Consider the following 22,048-nt stretch of genomic DNA (forward strand, 5'->3'; position numbering starts at 1 on the left):
ATCTGATCAGCAAAGAAAAGCAGGTCTAAGAAGTATCAAAACAAAAAGTTAGACCTGCCAAAAGTCCACTTAGAACTCAAAGGTATTAAAAGTAAACAGCACAAGATTAAAATTAACTAAAATAAAGTATCAAATAGAATACTTAAGCGATTATCTCAATACCACCCCCAAATTCAGTGGCTGTTCTACATCTCTTCAATAACTTAAGGGGGGGGGGGGGGGGGGGGAAGAACCAGCCACATATTTGAGAAATCTAAAATTCATGTAATGCAGAGAAGTCAGAGTCATTATATAATTTGCAAACAGTTTTCATATGAATTAGTCTGTGAAATCTCTGGACTAGTAGCAGATAATACTCTTGTAAATTGAGGATTGCACATGGCTGAAAAACACTAAATAAAATGTTTTTAAAAGAAACTAGCAAAAGTGGTCAGGTTTTCCAACCTAAATCACTAACATTTCTCATATAAAGTGTGGTAATGGCATTGTCTAAAAGAAAGGCAGCAGCTGATTTTGCTGAAAGGAGCAAATCTGTCTGGAGACAAACTACAAAAAATATTTCTCAAAGATAACTTGACCCATACAAATTTACTGTTTTCATGAATGACCCTAGCACAAGAGTGAAGAGTTTGTGAAGTTTCGCAACTACCATTAATACACAGAAAGACCGCACCGTTATATCCTTCTAGGCCATTTATTTCTGAGTAATAACAGAAATAGTATGAAATTTAACAGTACAACATACAAGACTCTGTACTTGGAACCATATAAAAACAAGTCAAAAGTTGGGAGCTCTTTGATTGGAAAATGACTAGGGAAGGGAATATTCTTGGTCTACAAATCTATAATTTTGTTCGCTGTTGAACAAACATTCCATTAAGTCATCCAATAGTTCACCGTTTCTGCTATGTGCACATAGCAATAAATACAGAAAACATTTTATACACACCACTAAAATCAGCAACATTGCAATGAACCGCTGCAACTCTAACATCTGTAAATGTAAGAACACTCTGATCTAGGTATATACAATCTAAAATAGAGCACTCTGCTTTTCAGAAGCTCTTTAATCTGACCAGTTATATCCACGGGAATTTTAACTGGTTAGCTTCCACATCCACCCTTGACAGAAGGTTTTCTCAAAGAAGAACTCAAGCATTAAGTAATGTGTTATCACATGAGGTATGCATACAGCATTGCTATTCATAATACATATAAACATGTATTTGTACTCGCAGATGATCTACTATAAAAATAATTTGCAATGTCAACTTTACTTAGTTGATATGTTCCACCAAGTCTGAGTTTTAGCATCAAAAGCCTCAGTCTGTTTCAGCTCTGCAGGTTCCCTTTAGTTTTACAATAAACGTTGAGGTTGGAAGGAGAGTAAGGGTAGTCAAGTCACTTACTGTCTTAATAATGGTAACTGATTATTAATTTCACTGAGGAAAGTTAAAAAAAAAAGTAGCTTCCCATGAAATGGATCATCTTTTAACACATGAAAGTAACACACACCAACACGCTGTAGTATAGACAAAGTTTTCTTGGGCAGCCCTGCCCTAATCTTCACCAATAAGTTATTTTCTAGGGTGCGCTACATCTAAGGAGCAATGGCTTCTTTGGATGAGACTGATCGCTATTCGGATTTTTTTTTTTTTTTTTTGAGAAAATAGGTGGAAAAGGAGGAGTTGAAGGTAGCAAGACAGACTGCTCAGTCAAACTAGTCAGCCATAGATATTACTTACTAGATATTATCTCAAAGCCATCCCAGAAGTCACGCACTTTCACGTCTGAAATTATGGCACAGTTCCTGCAGTTCACCAAATCTACATCTTGATCTCCAAATTCCAGGCTGAAAGCTTCTGGTTTCCAAAGCTCTGACTTCAACTTCTTATGGACACCAGATACCAGCACGGGCTGAGAATACAAAGATGAATGCTTACTCCACCGTAACCAAGTTTCTTACACATGCAGCCAAACTTTCTTAAGAGCTGAGACTCCTGGCTACCATCATAAAAAAGACACCACAAATCTATTTTCATCTACGTCTGGTTTTTGTGCATCAAACAAATAACCAGAGTCAAAGCAAATTTCAGTTCCAGGCCATGTGCAGTTGCCTTAGAAGTAGTATTGTATTAGACTTACTAAGGCAAGTGTATCAGGTCTACATGGCAAGGTGTTGGCAGCAGGGGTGGGCTCTGTGAGATGAGGCTGGGAGCTGCCCCATGCTGGAGACAGATGGTTCCACCTGGCTCCAACAGCGCCGACACTGGCCAAAGCTGAGCCCATAATTGATGCTGGTGGTGCCTCTGTGATAATAAGAAAGGGTAAAAAATGCTCTGCAACTGCTGGGGGGGGCCGGGGGGGGAGGAAGTGAGACACACAACTCTGCAGACGCCAAGGTCAGTGAAGGAGGGGGAGGAGGTGCTCCCGAGATTCCCTTGCAGCCCGTGGAAGAGCCCATGGTGAAAGCAGGTTGCCCCCCTGCAGCCTGTGGAGGACCACAGTGGAGCAGATATCCACAATGCAGCCCGTGGAGGACCCCACACTGCAGCAGAGGGAGATGCCTGAAGGAAGCTGCAGCCCATGGAGATCCCACTCTGGAGCAAGTTTTCTGGCAGAAACTGTGGGCTGTTGGGGATCCATGCTGGAGCAGTCTATTCCTGAAGGACTGCAGCCCACGGAGAGGGCCCACGCTGGAGCAGTTCATGAAGGATGGTATCCTGTGAGAGGGACTCCACACTGGAGCAGGGGAAAAGTGTGAGGAGGAAGGAGCAGCAGAGACAAAGTGTTATGAACTGACCGCAACCCCCATTATTCTCCATCCCCCCATGCTGCTCCAGGGGGTGAGGAGGTGTAAGAGTCAGGGATGAAGGAGTAAAGTTGAGCCTTTAGGAAGAAGGAGGGGTGGGTGGGGGTAAGCTGTTTTTAGCTTTGCCTTTCCTCCCCACCATCCTACTCTATTTTTAATTGTCAATAAATTAAATTATTTTTTCACAAGTTGAATCTGTTTTGTCCATGACAGCAACCGCTAAATGATCTCCCTGTCTTTATCATGACCCACAAACTTTTCCACCTTATTTTCTCCCCCTCTCCTGTTGAGAGGGGGGAGTGAGAGAGCGGCTGGGTAGGGGTCTGGCAGCCAGTCAAGGTCAATCCACCTGTGGAAGTACAGTGGGTGTTGAGTCCCACCACCTCTCCTTTTTTTAAGCACAAATGCAACTACCACTAGAAAGAGCATTTGTAGTAAAGCCTTCTCATATGAAATTTTCATATTGTGATATGAATTTTTTAACTATTTCACTCATTCTTTATGTATAATCATGGATCATCATTAATTCCCTGGTACAAAACCAAGTAGCGGAAAAGTGGCTGTTCGCTTGCAAAAGGGGTTTTAAGATATTTAGGCTAACCACGTATATACATTCCACACCAAGATTTGAGTGGCCTCTCCCCATAAACGCCCAAGGCATTTGCTAAACTAACAATACTAGGAAAAGGTATACCAGACAATCCAACCAACACTGGCCAAGACCTTGTCAGTTCCTCTCACCCCGCAATCTCTAGAGACAGTTACAAGACTTGAGAGAAAAGGAAAAGAGGGTATGAAGTGAACTTGCACATGCACTATCCCACCTGAAGAACTCTAGGTTTAGTAACTGCTACCTATGTTCAAATGACAGTTCACATCTATGCAAGTTTGAATCAATTCCAAGCTGTGCCCTATCCATTAACAATGATCGGAAGGTGGATCTTGCGTTTAGTCACATGAAGAGCTCAGTGCAACCCTGGGGAGCACAGATGCCCCTGGATGTTCTAGCAGTATCAGCACATTAGGCAACGATACCTACAGAGCTATAGACAAGCAACTCCAAAGTTACGTTGCTTAAAAACACTCCAGTAACTAACCACTGCTTCACCTGGATTGCCCGATGGCCTCTAACAGGACTAGTATCCATTTTAGTCCCTAAGTGAGGGCAACTATTCATTCAGAAATGAATGGAGGAAAAGAAAAAAACAACAACTTTGGGGATAACAGAAATGGCCTTGGTTTTCAAACATAACGCAACATAGCCCTTAAGCTCTAGAAGGCAGCAATGAAACCTCAACTCCAGAAGAATGAGGTTTAAGAAAACAAAAAGAGGTTGTTACTTTACTCCTGTCGAGTTCGGGAAAAAGAAAAAAAAGGCAAAAAACCCCCACAGAACCACAGAAACATTTAGCTTGGAAGGGACCACCCTCACACTAGTCTTTTCTTGTGTTCAGGTTGAACTTCCTGGTTTTTCAATTTGTACCCGTTGCCTCTTGTCCTGTCAGTGGGCACTGCTGAGAAGAGTCTGGCTCCCTCTTCCTCACTCCCTCTCATCAGGTATTTATACACATTGATAAGATCTCCTCCCCACACTCCCCCGAGCCTTCTCTTCTCTGGGCTGAACAGTCCCAGCTCTCTCAGCCACTCTTCATATGAAAGATGCTCCAGTCCCTTAATCATCTTTGTGGCCCTTTGCTGGACTTGCTCCAGTAAGTCCATGTCTCTCTTGTACCGGGGAGCCCAGAACTGGACACAGGACTCCAGGCGTGGCCTCTACCAGTGCCGAGTAGAGGGGAAGGATCACTTCCCTTGACCTGCCGACAACGCTCTTCCTAATGCAGCCCAGGATGCTGCTGCCCTTCTTTGTCACAAGGATGCATTCTTGGCTCACAGTCACCTCCTTGTCCACTGGGACCTCAAGGTCCTTCCAGGCAAAGCTACTTTCCAGCTGGCCGCCCCCCAGCATGTAACACCCCCAGCTGGGTGTTATTCCTCCTGAGGTGCAGGACTTTACATTTTCCCTTGCTGAACATCACGAGATTCCTCTGGGTTCAATTCTCCAGCCTGTCCAGGTCCCTCTGAATAGCAGCACAACCATCTGGTGTATCAGCCATTCCTCCCAGTTTTGCATCGTCTGTGAACTTGCTGAGCGTGTATGAACTTATCTCATCTAGGTCATTAATGAGGCTGTTAAATAGTTCTCAACCCAATACTAACCCCCTAGGGTACACCACTAGTGACTGGCCTCCAGCTGGACTTCGTGCTAGTGATCACAACCCTCGGAGCACAGCACTTCAGTCAGTTTTAAATCAACCATGCTGTCCAGTTATCTAGTCCATACTTCATGAGTTTCTCTGATGACATTATGGCAGTGTCAAAAGCCTTATTAAAGTTAAGATAAAAAACATCCACCAGTGCCCTCCCCTCACCCACCAAGCCAGTCATCTCATCACAGAAGGCTACGACACAGGTTAAGCATGACTCAACCAACATTCCCGAGTCCCTCTTCTCTTCAGGACCATATCCCATGGGATTCTTCCAAGCACATATCTGAAAAGGTGAAAGTCTGCTCTCCTGAAGTCCAGGATTGTGATCTTGCTTTTTTGCTTTGCTCTCTCCTCTCAGGATCTTGAACCGAACCCCACCATCTGATAACCACCCTTACCTTCACATCAACAACCAGTTCTTCCTCATGTGTAAGCATGAGGTCCAGCAGAGCACCCTTCCCTAGCTGGTTCCTTGATCAGCTGTGTCAGGACATTGTCATCAATGCACTACAGAAAACTTCAGGAGTGCTTGTGACCGGTTGTGTTGTTCCTCCAGCAGATAACAGGATGGCCCCATGAGGCCCAGGAAATGTGAACGTAGGGCTTCCCCCAGTTGTCTGAAGAAGGCCGTATCACTTCTTCTTGATCAGGTGGTCTGAAGCAGATACTTGCCACAAAGTTGCCCACTTTAGTCTGCTCGCTAATCCTGCCCCATAAGCTCATCATCCGTTCCTACACAGTTTCATGCATTCCAGCTGCTCCCTCACATAAACAGCAATGCTCCCTCCTCACCTTCCTGGCCTGTACCTATCACCTATCCCTTGCCGTACTACAGTTGCATGAGCTATCCCACCACTTCTCTGTCATACCAATGAGATTGTGGCCGTGCAACTGCACACTAATTCCTCCTGCTTGTTCCTTGTGCTGTATACATTAGTGTACAGGCACTTCAGAAAGGCACCTAGTCATCCTGATTTCCCAGAAATGGTATGAGAGCTTTCCTCACAATGCTGTGATGTACACAGTTCCTTACTTATGTGCATATGCTTGAGGTGGACATCTTTAATCCCTGTTTTTCTAGCGTATGAGATTTCTCCTGTTTACATCACCTCACATTGCTTGCTTGCCAACCCAATCAACTAATTCCTTTCTTGATCACTAGTCATATTCTCCCTCCCTTGTTGTTCCTGGCTTATAGCTCTCCTAATCAGGTTGGCCAGCCTGTTGGCAAAGATGCTTTTGCCCCACTTGGATGGATCCCATTTCTTCCAAGCAGTCCTCAATCCTCAAAGAGGTTCCCATGATCATAAAATCCAAAACCCTGTTGTCGATACCAGCTGCACAAACAATGGTTGACATGCAGAATCGGTCCATCCCTCTACCCCTCACCAGCAGGATTAATAAAACCTCCTGGGCTCCATGGCCTTGACCACTACTCCCAGAGCCATATAGTCACTCTTGATACTGTCCAGGTCTCGCCTGGACAGTGCCAACTGTTCATGCCAATACGGAAGAGCAGCAGAGGGTAAATATCTGAGGGACAGACAGCTTTGGCAGTCTTTCCACTATGTCCCAAATGTGAGGCCCTGACAAGCAGCAAACCTCCCTAAGATGACAGAGCAGATACACGGATCCCAAGTTTAAAAATACTCCCTGATCCCAGCAGGAATTGTAACATTAAGGCAATGGAAAGGTTTTAATCATATTCTACAAAAACCTAGGGATCACGGATGAGGAGTAAAATGACAGTTACCTTTCACAGGATGGGCAGAAACTGCTGCCAGGTAGACTTTAAGCTGATGGATAAATTAGTCTTCTTCAGTCCAGGAAAATAATGACATTTTGACCCCTGCTGTATTCATTTGACCACTTGAACATAACAATTAAGAAAAAAAAAAAAAAAGAAGAAAAAAATCTACTTAACCTAGTACAACCCTTCAGGCTATTAAGCAGAAAATTTCTCATGGAAGAAAGAAAATGCTCTCTCTAGTGAAGAACACAGTGAGGGTTGCAAGATAAAAGGATAGCGGACTTGGTTGGTAGACATTTCCGTCCAGTTCTGCTCTCAGACTACAGGGAGAAAACAAATAAAGACCTCCAACACCAGCCCAAATCTTCAGGATCTCAAAAAAGGGAAAGCCTAATGTGAAAACTCAGAAAAGAATAGGTTGCTATAGGATGAGAATCCTGACGGTATCCCTGGATGAGCAACAACCATGTCCAGAAGAGCAAAATGCTGTTGAAGAACAGCTCCAGAAAGAAATAATCCTATGGTCTACCAGTGAGTTCCGGGATAAGACAGAGTTTAACTTATTTCTGACAATTCCTAAGACAAAGGAGTTGAAAAATGTTGCTCTTTCTGCCTGACACTGAAAGAGTGCCATTCATTATCCATTTGTTAAAGGGAAAAGAATTTTCTCCTTTAACAACTTGGGATGCTAGCACAGCTAAGAACTTCATATGGCTCAGATCTAGTGTCCAGTGTGCATTTATTGTGCTGGGGAGGGTAGCTAGGAGGTTTTTTCCAACTAACCTTTTCCAGCCCACAAAATGGGAAGGGGAAGATGATATGGGGAATGGTGGTGGAATTAACATTCTTTGACTTCACTTTTAAAGGTGCAGCTGGGATGTACAGGAGGATGTCAGCTAAGGGAGAGCTGTGACAGAGCAGAGTTTGTTGAGAGAATCTCTGAAGAAATTCTGTTTATAATAGCCTTGTCAAGACAGCGACGCCCGCCTGTGTCACCTGCTCTCTCTTGTGCAGGAATGAGAGAGGTTCAGTTAGATTGCTTTCCACATTTCAGCAGGAAACTCAAGTGAGTGCAACACCACTGGAGAATCCTTGAATGAGCAAGGGACTCGCCTAGTCTGTTGCTATACAAGGGGTCCTCTGAATGATAAAGTCATCCAAAAGCATCAATAGTACATCTTGGGGCGAAGCCTAAAATAGAGGGTCACAAATAGTACATGAGCATGACAGTTGCGGCCAGAGCCTCAAAGTGTGCACCAACTTGGAAGGCGATGCACACTGCAAGCTGCACATCTGACACAAGATCGGTAATCACATCTCTGGACTCCATATGGAGTCTCTCAGGATTCATTAACAGCCAAGAACCCCACAGCCAAGTGCAGCATCTTGCACCTGGTGATTAACCAGTCTCATTTGCAGAGACACTCACAGGCACGTCTTTTGTGAGTAGCTCCCAAAATATTTAGGACCCTCCTCAGAGAGACAGTATTATTTGCTGACAGAGAGGGTTGAGAAAATTAGAGTACACTGACCAGAAACTAAGGAGCTCTTTGCCAAGTCAGGCAGATGACTGACACCACAGCACTGCAAGAGAATGATCTGAAATCCTTCATAAAACAGAAAGATGCAACAGGTTAAAAAAAAAAAAAAAGACCCCCCTGTGGACTCCAAAAAAATCAGGACAAGAAGATAACTGCAATTAGGGGGAAAGCTGGCAATACCAGCAGCAAGCTAAGTTTCTAGTCAGACAAGTGAGGGTGTGCCACACAGTAGCCTCTTCCACCTATGAGGAGCTGGCTAGGGGAATCAGAAACAGGAACTGGTAACTCTGTGGTTGGTGGTGCCACAATCCTCTCCACAGTTCTCGTGGCTATGTGCTAGTTATGCTTGTGCCCAGGGGACCCAGGGAATGTGCAGTCCCATGGGACACACTAAACTTAACTGAAAAGTACTCTGCTTCTGGCAGGAAAGGACCCTGAATGCCAGAAGAGGACCATGCAGCCTGATCTGTTCCTCTGCCACTGCTCAGCAGTCTGCATGTCTTGTGAGCAACCACAAGTAAGTATGGAATGTGAGTGCCAAGAGCATTAGCACAATAACAACAGAACAGCTGACAACAGGACTTCTCCAGAAAAGACGATGAGGGACATAACTGTCTAGCACCAGCGGTCTCAATTCTGAGTAGTCGGTGAAGGTAACGGTGTCAGAGGTAGCTGCAGAACCAAGTGCCAAGAACAGTTTGAACACTGATGGACACCATATTCTGTTAGAGCTAAGGGAGCACTTCCTCCACAGCAGGAGCTACTCACCCATTTTTTAAGATTCAGCATGTCTGACCAGGCCAATCTTTATGACTCTCTAGAGAAGTCTAAGCTGTAGCACTATGGATTGAGATCTGAAAAAGTGGATATGCTGGCAGCAGGTCTAATGTCCAGACTCTTGACTGAAGGCCGAACTGGTTGATGACCCCTCAAGACAATCCAGGAGAGTGCTCAGTACATGAGATGCTGAGTTCAAAACAATACTTGGATTCACACAGGCTGTAGGCCCAGGATGAGACACTGCATCAGGTACACCCAAAAGTTTCAGCAGAAATTCAGCAGAAATTACTGCATGCAGCACTTTTATTCTTGCACATGCGGCAGCTGGAAGGAATAGACCTTCTCCTGAGGCTATAAAGCATCAAGTATGGGGTAGATGCTAGGATGCACATAGGAAATCATAGTGGATTCGCTACTGGGCTGTAGTAGAGCAGGTTCAGCAACAAACCACACCACAACTAAAAAGGCTGTCACAGCAAACACCCTCATACTGGTAAGGTGAGAAAAGCTCAATGTGCAAGGGCACATGGGCTTGAGTCAGTACAACATGGAGTGAACAAGGCCGCCATGTCCTCTCTTTATAGTGCTACAGTTGAAATCTTCATTCATCATACTCATTCAGGAGCAATGGGACAAAGTTTGAATGGACTTGTCAATAACCAAGGTACAGGTTAAAATTTCAGGATACTTATAAGCAGTAAGGGTTGGCTTTTTGTCATCACCCACCTGGCCTTGTTTCCAGCACTCCCTGAAGATCTTCCAGTTGTTTTTGTTGCTAGGATCATGAAGGCAAAGGAGTCTACCATCACACAGCCAAGAGTGGGAAGTGTGTGGATCCAGCACATTTAAGCCCATTACCATTTCCTTCACCTCTCTCTGTGTGTCAGCTAAATTACTAGCTCGTTTTGCAGCATCAGACGTCTTCTTATTTTCCACCACAGAAGCAATGATATGGTCTAAGAAGTTAGGCAGGCTGGCTTTACCTTTGGCCCCCTAGAAGATGTAAATCCAGAGGTAAGTTTAGTCTTGCAACGGCATACGCATTAATGCATATCTGCTCTCATTCAGATTTTAGTCACAGACATCTTGCTATCAGAAAAACATGCAACAGTAAACAAATCACCTCAGAAACAGGCATGTACCCAGTAAGAACAGAAACGGCTATGCCCCTGTTTTATAATAGTAACTTAAAATAACCTGCTACAGGCTATCTAGAAAAATATTACAGCAGATAATCATGGAATAGAAAACTTAAGTGACCTAAACTCTGTTACGTTAATGGTAAAAATGGTTCATATTTTTCTTAACTTCATTAATATCTCAACACTATTTCCCCATTTTCCTCATTCCATTACTAAGAAAGCGAATTCAACCCTGGCACAGGTAAGCTGACAAATACAGGAACATTAAGTAAACACTGACAACAGAGAGGAGAAAGTGCTTCCTGTATGTATAATGTTAATAGAACCATTAGTAGACAGCCTCTCTGGTCGTGGCATCCATGCTCCTCAAGGGACATTTTAAACTCCTCAGGGGATGTTTAAAATTCAGAAGAGATTAATGACACAATCTTAAATTGTGTTCTTAACTTTAAAAAAAAAAAGCTTGCCTATAGGCCTTGCCTATAGCAAGATACTTAAGACATTAAATATAATTCATATATTCAACAGAAGGTAAACACTAATTGGATCATTATTCACAAGACATCTATGGGAGGGGGCAGGGGTGTGATAGATTTCTGGTAGCAAAGAGCTTCTCATTCTAGCCCCCCCCTAAAAAAACAACTGAAAAATGCACAACCGCCCCACCCCCAAAAAACCAAACCCCCCAAAAAACCCAAAACAAAACAACCAACACCCAGGGAGGACTGGAAGCTGAGCGAACAGTAACAGCGAAAAACTATTACTGGAACAATTTTGCCATCTTCTTTAAAACTGAAGTTCAATAGACAGAAAATTTACCATGTGCAGAGCTATCAATCTAAAACATAGCACTATTCATGACTGAAGATATTCATTCAGTAAAAAATATTCATGGAATTACAGAAGAGTCTAGGTCAGAAGGAAGACCTAGAGATCATTTGGAATAACTTTCTGTTGAAATCAGGTTAAGTTACCCTGGGTTGGGTCAAGCCAAACTTCAGCTTCTCAGGGAAGGAGATTATATCACTTCTCTGGGCAGCCTATTCCACCGCTTGAATGTAAAGCATTTTTTCTTATATCCAGATAGAATTTCCCCTGAAGCAACTTGTGTCCATTGCCTCTTGCCCTGTTACCATGCATCCTTGTGAAAGGAGTACCTCCATATTCTCTACAACTACCTTTTAGATATGATAAGATCGACCAGATGCCCAAAGCATTCTCTTCTCTAGGATGAAGAGAACCAGTTTCTTCAACCTTTCTTCATCTGACAAGCTCTCCAACCTTTTTATCATTCTTCATGGCCCTCCACTGGACCCCCTGTCCAATTTTTCAGTGTCATGCTTCAACTGGGGAGACCAAAACTGGAAACAGTGTTCCAGGTGGGGCCTAGCAAGTGCTGAGTGGAATAATCATGTTCCTTGATGTGCTCCAGCTGTATGCTATCTGATGCGGCCCAGGACAGTTTGCCTTCGCAGCTGCAAGGGCACAATGCTGACTCACATTCAGCCTGCTGTCCTCCAGGACCCTGGGCTCCTTTCAGAAGGGTTACACCCCTGCGAGCCAGACCTCAGCCTGTGTTGCTGCTTGGGATTATATTCGTTTTCTACAGCCTATCTCATGCAAGTAAGACTAGATCATAACATCATCAGCTTATGATGCTCTTAAAAATGTACCTTTACGCTAACTCTCTAGAGGCCATGAAATAGACAATAGGTAGTTTAACTATTACAGTCAATGCTACTCTTCACAACTCTTCACAACAGAATGTCACTGCTCCAGAAACACCAAGATGATTCTCTTCATGAGCAGCCATCTATTGCTCCTCTCAATTTGACCAACACAACTGTTGTTTCTCAGGTGTGTTTTGTTCATATACATTCTATATTAAGTATCTAGGCATTCAACTGGGGGGTTGGACCAAAGTTCCCCACAGGTTCTTTCAAATCTAAATTACTCTGTGAAGACCAGAAGTCAATAAAGTGAAAAAAGACATTACACAATAGCTCTGATTCAATGTGGTGACAGAAGGGATGGAGTTGCAGGGACATGGATGCAAGTTGAGACAGGCCCTCCCAAGCCTTGAAGGAATAACTTGCTTTAAAACAAGCTATCACAATTCCTTCGCCTGTCCTCAGTGATGAGAGGGGGAAGCATTATTGGATTCACTTTCCTGTAGCAGCGACGTATTTTCCCCATACAGCTGTAACGTTCTCTCTACCAAAACCAAACATGAACTATTATTAAGGTTCCATCCTTCCAGCCTGACACGGAGGAAAAAAAATACTGCTATAAGAGAAGCCATTTCATCATCTTCCTCATTCTATCTGCCTAAGCTTTTTGAGAAAGCATTCTCCAAGAAGAGCTAAGCCTTGATAAATTCTACAGAATCTATCCTTCTCTTAAACTAAATGCTTTTAACCATTTCAAATATCATTAATTTGTTCAGGGTTTTTTTAAGGTTATTTCCTCCAAAACAGATTAAAGAGAAACCAAGTATCCTTATTCCAGAATAAGCATCCAGAAATAGCAACTACACCTTAAATTCTTAAGTTCATATTCTATGTTAAATGCCTTTCAAGTATACATAAGGGTTTTTTTAAGGAATTGGTTTGCTCATAGCTTTTTGTCTTTTTCTGTGGTATACTCTTGCAATATTTTTAAAGATGTGGCATTTACAGGGAGCTTTTAAAGGGAGCTTTTATAGCTTTTATGCTCATTATCAATTAAACTATTTAAAGGCTATATTTAACTCACTTTCTTGGTCTCTTGAAAGGAACAGCTTCTCCACAGCAGTAGTAAATCAAACCACAAACTAACAATTAGCATCAAAATTCTCTACAACTTCGTGGGGTGGTGAGTTTTAGTGAGATATTGCATTTGGTTCAACATTTAAGAATAAGATACTATAAAAACATTTAGATGAAAACTGTTAGATCATCATGAAATTCTTCCCTATAACAGACATCGCTGAAGGAATACAAAATTATTTACCGTAGAAGCTGCAGAAAAGACTGGAGGAAAGGGGATTCCTGTGTCTAATGGGACCTGAGGAAGCTTTCCTGGCCCTGTGTGCAGCAGATCTCTGAGGCTGGAGCCTTCAGCTTTGTTGCTAGATGTCACTGGGCCCAACAAGAGGCTATTAAACAGCTTTGGGGTTAGTGGAGAAACCTTTGTACTGGAGTTGAAGGAATCCAATCCAAAGGGTGAATGGGATTCTTTATTAAGCACTGACCTCAGTGATCCTGATTCTGCAAGATAAACATCAACGGGGGGGGGGGGGGGGGAGGAAAAAAAGAAAAAAGGCAAAGTTCAAATGATCACAAAGTTCTCTGAAGTTATTTGCTCTTGCATTAAATAGGATATTGACAGAATCTTGTGGTAAAGGTAAATTATCACTGCAACAGTGAATGAGGCACCTCACAGAGAATCAAAAACATCATGTACTTCAGACAGATTTTACAGATTTTGGATGCTGTTAGTTAAGGTTTTGAATAGCACAGTAGATCTGATCTGAAAGTGTTTTACACAAGAAACCACAACTTTGTAATAGACTCAATTAAAAAACATTTCCTTGACTTTCTGAATTAATGTTTCAATACGAAATATTTCAAATTTATAACTTGTCTAAATATTACAGTGGCTAAGCCCTGCAAAACTAGCGAAAGAGTCATGAACATTTAACATTGACATATAAAGTAGTTCCTGCTAGACATAAGGACAGGACTAAATCCTGTGTTAGTCATGCTACCTCTGACAACTGGGAGGTGTATTCTGTAAACAGTTATTTCATATGGAGAATCAGACTCAAACTACTGAGTATTTAAAAAGTTCTAAACTTTCATCTGACCCTCCAAGTAGACTCTACTCTCTCAATTCTTTGGAAACACGCTCTTCGTATAGCACACAAGCCAGCTTTATTTACTTCAATAGTTATAAAGTGACAAAGCTGCATCTGAAATTAATTACTATCATTTTACATCAGGATACTAGCTGCTTATTACTTAGAAAATAAATACAAGAACTGGCACTGAAATAAACTGGGAGTGACAAGACATTTTTATCATCAGCTATACCATCATCTTTCCAGCTTTGCGTATTCCTAACCCTGTAAAAGAAAAATGGTTCTAAGAGGCAAAGGAAGAAAAATGACCATGTTCTCTTCTATTTAGGGCTAGGCACTCTCAAAAAGAGTAGCAATCAAGCAGTAGTTATCATTTATCTTTTAATTCCAATCCCAGAGGGCATGTCTTCTGCTCACCTTTTGTTTCTTCTTTTGCTTTTTGTGTTGCTAAATCTGCAAGCCAGTGTAAGGCTGACGATGGAGCTGTTTCTGGACAAAGTGGTCTGTTAGTCTTTATTTCACCAGTGTTATTGGTTGGTAACGTCTCTGTTTTTGCAGATTCTTCTATCCTACTATCCGTTGCTTCAGATTTTGGAACAGTGTCCATTTCTAATTGCCCCACTCCTGCTGTCCCTGCTCCAGTGGAAAAGGTGCTCTCATTTCCAGAGACCGATGCACTAGGATTTACAGTTGGAAGCTAAAACAAAAATATAAACAACTGCTAAACGTTGAATAAAGGGAAGAGTTCAACTTGGGAGACGTTTTTGTTTTGTTTGTTGTTTCTGTTTGCACATTTGCTTTAAGCGCACCGTAGAGTTCATTTATGCTTATGTAGCAGCAGAGTACGGGAGCTTCTTCTCTGTGCAAATTAGATCTTGCATTGTGGTGTGAATTCTTACCACATAATCTTCTGGTCACCTTTTAACAGAAGCCCAGGCTTTTCGATTTCTTTTTTTTAACAGGAGGACTTTTTGTGTGAACAGTAACAGAACTGCTCTAGATTCAGCATAACATTCAGGAACCGTAACAGAATAAATGAACATGTTGCAAGCTACTCATAGTGGTTTAAGATACAGCATCAATATGAATGGCTTCCTACCCAACTGCTACATAAAAGTGTTAGCCCAAATATCCACTCGGTTAAGTAACAGTTGCAGCACACATCCCCGAAAAACATACCAGAAGATTTCTGCTAAGCTAAAACACTCAGAATACATATGGAGAAAATAAAGTTTGTGTTTCAGAATAGGTTAGTCTAAAGGATCTAACGTTTTACTAGATCTTAAAAATGTAATGTCAAACAAGGTAATTTCAGCCTCAAATTACATACCTGTGATATTCCATTAGTGACAGCCGGTCTCAACACCGATTTGTTCTGCCGGTTAATACATGGACAATTGGCTTTGATACCCCATTTGCCTCGTGCTGCATGAACCATGTCTCCAATATTGTAAAGCGCTGGAAATAAAGTTAAAATCTTTAATATCACATGTAAAGAAATCTAAGAACAAGGCCTTAACTATAATAAATATTCAGAGGTGTGGGGTTTTTTTTAGTACTACTACTAAGTATCTTTAAGATCACATGCTATAACAAGACACTTGTCTCTGAATAGTGTGGAGAATTGTGCTAACACTAGCTTCGCAATGTCACTGAGAGGCTGTCAAGCCTGGCAAATCCTACAGATTATCATCTGCTCCTACTATTCCAAGTAGGGTTCAATGATACTGCAATGAGGCAACTTAGAACCTTCAAAAGAGACTATATATCCCTTGGGGCAATGTTAAAAGGATCTGGAGCACAGGTGGTGTTCTCCTCTATCTTCCCAGTAAGAGGACAGAGGTGACAAATTAAACAGTTGAATGCCTGGTTGTGTGGCCAGTGCCATACTCAAGGTTTTGGCTTCTATGATCACAAATCTACCTTTGAGAAGCCGGGTCTCTTGGGATCTGATGGGATTCACCTGCCCAAGCAGGGCAAGAGAGTCTTTGCCAACAAGTTGGCCAGACTTATATGGAGAGCTTTAAACTAGATTTAGTGGGGGAAGTGGAGGGACATTTGAGCAACAGAGAAGAGTCAGGGGCTGCTGATGTATTAGGAACCAACAGGGAAACACCTGTGAAATGCCTCAAAGGAATTTGGGCATGTTCCTCTCAATAGGTGACAAGGTTGATAGCCCAGCTGAAATGCCTCTATATACCAACGCATTCAGCATGGGTAATGAGCAGGAGGAGCTGGAAGTCATTGTGCAACTAGAAAGCTACGGTCTAATTGCTACTGCCGAAATGTGATGGGACAAATGGCGCAACCGGAGCACTGCAGGGGGGTTGCTCTCTATGTAAAAGAATGGATTGACTGCATAGAGCTGTCTTTGAAAAACAGCGATGAACAGGTTGAGAGCTCATGGGTAAAAATTAGGGGCCAAGCTTTTCCAAAGGAAAACTCACTGTTGGTGTTTACTACAGGCCACCCGACCAAGGGGAGCCTGCTGACAGAGTGTTCTTACTTCAACTACAGGAAGCATCATGCTCACAGACTCTGATCCCGATGGGGAAATTCAATCACCTTGACACCTGCTGGAAAAGCAGCACAGCAAGCTCTAAGCAGTCAAGGAGACTTTTGGAGTGTGTTGGGGATTATTTCTTAATCCAGGAGACAGACAGCCCAACTAGAGCAGAAGCGTTACTGGACCTGTTGCTCACCAACATGGAAGAACTAATTAGAGATGTCAAGATTGGTGGCAGCCTGGGCTGCAGTGATTGTGTCCTGGTGGAATTCACAATCTTGAGGGATATGGGCCAGGTGAAGAGTAGAGTCAGGACGCTGAATTTTAGGACAGTGAACTTTCAGTTGCTTAAGGAATTAGTGTATGGACCCCCTGGGAAACTGCCCTCGGGGACAAAGGAGCTGAACAGAGCTTGCAGCTCTTTAAGAATATTTTTCTTAGAGTGCAAGAGCTCTCAATTTCCATGTGTAAAAAATCAAGCTAGAAAGGCAGGAGAATGGCATGGGTCAGTAAGGACCTCCTGGTCAAACTAAAATGTAAGAAGGAAATGCATAGGCAGTGGAACCAGGGATGTGTATCCTGGGAAGAATATAGGGATGCTGCCTGGATGTGTAGGGATGGGATCAGGAAAGCTAAGGCACAGCTGGAGCTGAATCTGCAAGGCATGAAAAAAGAACAGTAAGGGCTTCAACAGATATATCGGCCAGAAAAGGAAGATTAAAGGAAATGTACACCCCATCCCACACCCTCACTCCCACCAAATAAGACAGGAGAGCTGCTGAGAGCTGACATGGAGAAAGCTGAAGTACTCAACATTCCCCCCCCCGCCTCAGTTTTCGATGGTATTCTCTCTTCCCATCTCTCTCAAGCTCCTGAACCTCAAGGCAGGGACTGGGGGAACAAAGTTCCTCCCATCACAGGAGAATCACAGAATCATAGATATCTCAAGTTGGAAGAGATATAGGATCATCAAGATGACCATAAGGATCATCGAGTCCAACTCCCTGCTCCTCGCAGGACTACCTAACACTAAGCCATATGACTAAGAGTGTCGTCCAGACGCTCTTTGAACTCTGACAGGCTTGGTGCCATGACCACTTCCCTGGGAAGCCTGTTCCAGTGACCGGCCACCCTCTCAGTGATGAACCTTTTCCTAATGTCCAATCTGAACTTGCCCTGGTGCAGCTTCATTCCACTTCCTCGTGTCCTGTCACTGGTCACCGGAGAAAGGAGATCAGCACCTTCCTCTCCACCCCTCCATTGCCGCCCTTGAGGAAGTTGTAGACTGCGATGAGGTCACCCCTCAGCGATAAGGTCACCCCTCAGCCTTCTCTTCTCCAAGCTGAACAAGCCAAGTGACCTCAGCCGCTCCTCATAAGTCTTGTCCTCCAGACCCTTCACTATCATAGCTGCCCTCCTTTGGACACACTCTAATAGTCTGATGTCCTTCTTGTATTGAGGTGCCCAAAACTGCACACAGTACTCAAGGTGGGGCTGCACAGTGTCAGGTTCGAGACCGCCTGAGGAACCTGAACATATACAAGCCCATGGGAGCTAACAAGATGCATCCCAGGGTCCTGATGGAATTGGCTGATGTAGTTGCCAAGTCACTCTCCATCATATCTGAAAAGTCCTGGCAGTCAGGTGAAGTCCCCAGTGACTGGAAAAAGAAAAACATCACGCCCATTTTTAAGAAGGGTAAAAAAAGGACTCTGGGAACTACGGACCAGTCAGCCTCACCGCACTGCCCAGAGTAAGATCATTGAGCAGATTCTCCTGGAAGACAAGTCGAAACATATGGAAGACAGGGAGGGAGGTGATTAGAGACAGCCAACACGGCTTCACCAAGCGCAAATCGTGCCTGATTAATGTAGTGGCTTTCTTCAATGGAGTGACTGCATCATTGGACAAGGGAAGAGCAACAGATGTCATCTATCTAGACTTCTGTAAGGCCTTCAATACGGTCCCACAGAACATTCTTGCCACTAAATTGGAGAGATACAGGTTTGACAGATGGACTATTCAATGGATAAGGAACTGGCTGGATGGCCATGTCCAAAGAGTTACAGTCAATGGCTCTATGTCCAAGTGGAAATCAGTAACAGGTGGTGTCCCTCAAGGGTCCTTACTGGGACCAATACTACTTAATATCTTCATCAATTATATAGACAGCGGGATTGAGCGCACCCTCAGCAAGCCTGCAGATGACACCAAGCTGAGTTGCGTCTAGCAGTTGATATGCTAGAGGGAAGGGATGCCACCTCACGGGACCTTGACAGGCCTAAGGAGTGGGCCCACGTGAACCTCATGAAGTTCAACAAGGCCAAGTGCAAGGTCCTGCACCTGGGTTGGAACAATCCCCAATACCAATACAGGCTGGGGAATGAGTGGCTCGAGAGCAGCCCTGCAGAAAAGGACCCAGGGACAGGGGCGGATGAAAAATTAGATATGAGCCAGCAACGTGCACCTGCAGCCCAGAAAGCCGTATCATATCTTGGGCTGCATAAAAAGAAGCGTGGCCAGCAGGTCGAGAGAGGTGATTCTCCCCCTCTACTCTGCTCTACCCCACCTGGAGTCCCGTGTCCAGCTGTGGGGTGCCCAGTACAAGAAAGACATGGACCTGTTGGAGCGGGTCCAGAGGAGGGCCACAAAAATGATGAGAGGGCTGGAACACCTCTCCTATGAAGAAAGGCTGAGACAGTTGGGGTTGTTCAGCCTGGAGAAGAGAAGGCTCTGTGCAGACCTTATTGTGGCCTTTCAATCTATAAAGGGGGATCATAAGAAAGATAGAGAGGGACTTTTTACCAGGGCCTGTAGTGACAGGACGAGGGGCAATGGTTTTAAACTGAAAGAGGGTAGGTTTGGATTGGACACAAGGATGAAGTTTTTTACAATGAGGGTGGTGAGGCACTGGAACAGGTTGCCCAGAGAAGCTGTGGATGCCCCATCCTTGGAAGTGCTCAAGGCCAGGTGGAATGGAGCTTTGAGCAACCTGATCTAGTGAAAGATGTCCCTCCCCATGGCAGGGGGTTTGGACTAGATGAACTTCAAATGTCCCTTCCAACTCAAACCATTCTATGATTCTATCATTTTTGGGACCAGTTATGTAAACAGTCAAGTAAATGGTCAGCACTGACTATTTACATTCCCTCCCCCTAACAGAAAAGAAAAAGATCCTTCTTGCAAGTTAACCAAATTTACTGATACAATTAAAAACAGCTGAGCACAAGAAGTCACAGCTAGTATCAGAAGCATGTTCACTTCAAACCCACAGCTTGATCTTACTTGGGTTACCTTCCCTTCAACCCTTCTGCTGTAGCAAGTGGAAGTCTCCTCTAAATCCATGCTAGAAAAGGTAACAGCTAGAACACCAACCACCTTAGTATTTTTTCCACTTGCTTGCTCAGAATTGAGAAAAAATTTGGAATTTTTCCTTTCAGGTTTCAAGCATTACCTGTACCAGGAATGATCTGTGTCGGCATAAGATTCTCTGGTTCATGAGACTGACCCTTTGCACACTTCAGCCATGAGAAGACTTCCTCATCACCAATCTCCTCTGTCTCTGGAATAAAGACACAAAAAAAGTAAAATTTTGTACAAAAATCACTAAAACTTTACAATACAGAAAGTTTCTGCATCAATATTGTTTCTTTAGATTCTTTACAATGCAGGAGATTAACCTGGTGATCTCAGAAACAAACTATAAATACAGACCATTAGAACAGGATCTGCAGCAACTTCTTTGCCTCTTCAGATTATAAAACCACCAGAGTAATTTTCCCTTCGTCTCTAGTAGCTTATTTTCAACCACCTAAAAGTCTTGGCTTCTAGCCTCAGTTTCTGAATATCATACTCTTATTCTCATTATGCTTTCCTAAGTTATAGAGTAATTCTATCTTTTCTTGTCATCATCTCCCAAGTTTTTTCCAACAAAAAGTATCTGCAGATCAGTTCCAGGCAGAGGAAACTAAGCTCTCCTGTCAGCCTTATAGAGCTAACAAGTAGCAAATTAATAGTTTGAAAAGTAGTCTGACAAATTTCTAATTCTTCAGATTTTAAACCAAGTTGGGCCTACAAATATGAAGCTGCATAAGCTGCATGCCATTCTCGTCCTTTAAAAAGGAAGGTGGAAGGGAAAGGTGAGTGGGGTAGAATATGGGAAGGATCATATAAAACTTCATTTCAGGGTCCTTTAGACCTGGTATCTGCATAGGTTGTTTCTATAGCACAAAGTTCAGAAGCCTCGAGGCAAGCAATTGTATTTAAGTAATGCCTTGGTTCCACATTTTGACTCATTCCAAAATTTCAGACTTGATTAATAATCCACAATTACAATACCATTTTCAGGAAGACATCATTGATAAGCAATATATATATATATATACACACACCCAGACCCCCCACTATCATTTGACATCGTAAAATATCAATCTTTTCAATGCTGACCCTCCTCTGTACACCAGTGAGTAAAAACTTCTCATATGCCCAGGACATCTCTTCATTTTAACGTGGCTCGTGTAAGGTTATCCTTTATTTCCTTGATGTGAGAAGAAAAGGGGTTAAAAGACTATTGCCCTTGAATCATGGACACTACATTCTGTCAGTGATATATTCAGTCCCAAATGCTTTTTCCAAACATGTCCAGTGCCAGATACAAGAAACCCTATTCTACTTACTTTCAGCTATTTGCACTGTACTCCGGTTAACCACATCTTAAAAATGTGCTCTCTTCTGGTGTATTCTGGCAGTAATTTCATAGGCTTCATTATTATACTGGGTCTGGCTGGGATGGAGTTAATTCTGTTCATAGCAGCTTGTGTGGTGCTGTGTTTTAGACTTGTGACCAAAACAATGCTGATAACACACTAATGTTTTAGCTATTGCTGAACAGTTTGCACAGTGTCCAGGTCCTCTCTGTTTCTCACTCTACCCAGCCCACCCCCAGTGAATAGACTGGGGGTGCACAAGAGTTTGGGACAGAACACCACCAGGCTCATGACCCAAACTAAGCAAGGGGATGTTCCGTGCCATACAATATCACACTCAGCATTAAAAACAGAGAGGAGAGAGTTTAAGGGGGCTAGCCATCTTTTGCTTGGGAAACTGCTGCGCAATGGTCTACCCGTGGAAGGTGGCGAGTGATTGCCTTTGCATCACTTGCTTTGTTTTGTTTTCTTTTTCTCTTTTCCTATTTCTCCGCTTATTAAACCATTTTATCTTGACCCACAAGTTTTCTTGCTTTTACTCTTCCTTTCCTCTTTCGCCAGTCCCAGTGCCATGGGGGACTGAGCAAGTAGCTGTGTGGTGCTTAGCTGCCTACTGGGGTTAACCCACAACAATGATATAAAAATAGGGGACTATCTATTTTAAAAAACCCATAGCTTTCATAATTTGTTCAGTGTTCTCTGG

The 22,048-nt window shown here is 43.2% G+C and overlaps 1 protein-coding gene across 5 annotated transcripts in view; it reads right to left on the bottom strand.

Moving 5' to 3' along the window:
- The window catches only part of KDM3B (lysine demethylase 3B), a 71,734-nt gene that overhangs the window by 10,757 nt on the left and 38,929 nt on the right, over positions 1–22,048 (bottom strand). For 4 of the 5 annotated variants that reach the window (XM_072872187.1, XM_072872189.1, XM_072872188.1 and 1 more), the window contains 6 exons: positions 20,094–20,201; positions 15,464–15,591; positions 14,551–14,830; positions 13,284–13,540; positions 9,877–10,143; positions 1,746–1,917 (listed from right to left, as the gene is read on the bottom strand). In XM_072872187.1, coding sequence (XP_072728288.1) covers positions 1,746–1,917; positions 9,877–10,143; positions 13,284–13,540; positions 14,551–14,830; positions 15,464–15,591; positions 20,094–20,201 — 1,212 coding nt within the window. The remainder of the gene's footprint in view (positions 1–1,745; positions 1,918–9,876; positions 10,144–13,283; positions 13,541–14,550; positions 14,831–15,463; positions 15,592–20,093; positions 20,202–22,048) is intronic. The other variant, XR_012044089.1, reaches the window with a different exon arrangement.

Source organism: Ciconia boyciana, chromosome 9, assembly GCF_034638445.1.
Source record: "Ciconia boyciana chromosome 9, ASM3463844v1, whole genome shotgun sequence".
NCBI lineage: Eukaryota > Metazoa > Chordata > Aves > Ciconiiformes > Ciconiidae > Ciconia > Ciconia boyciana.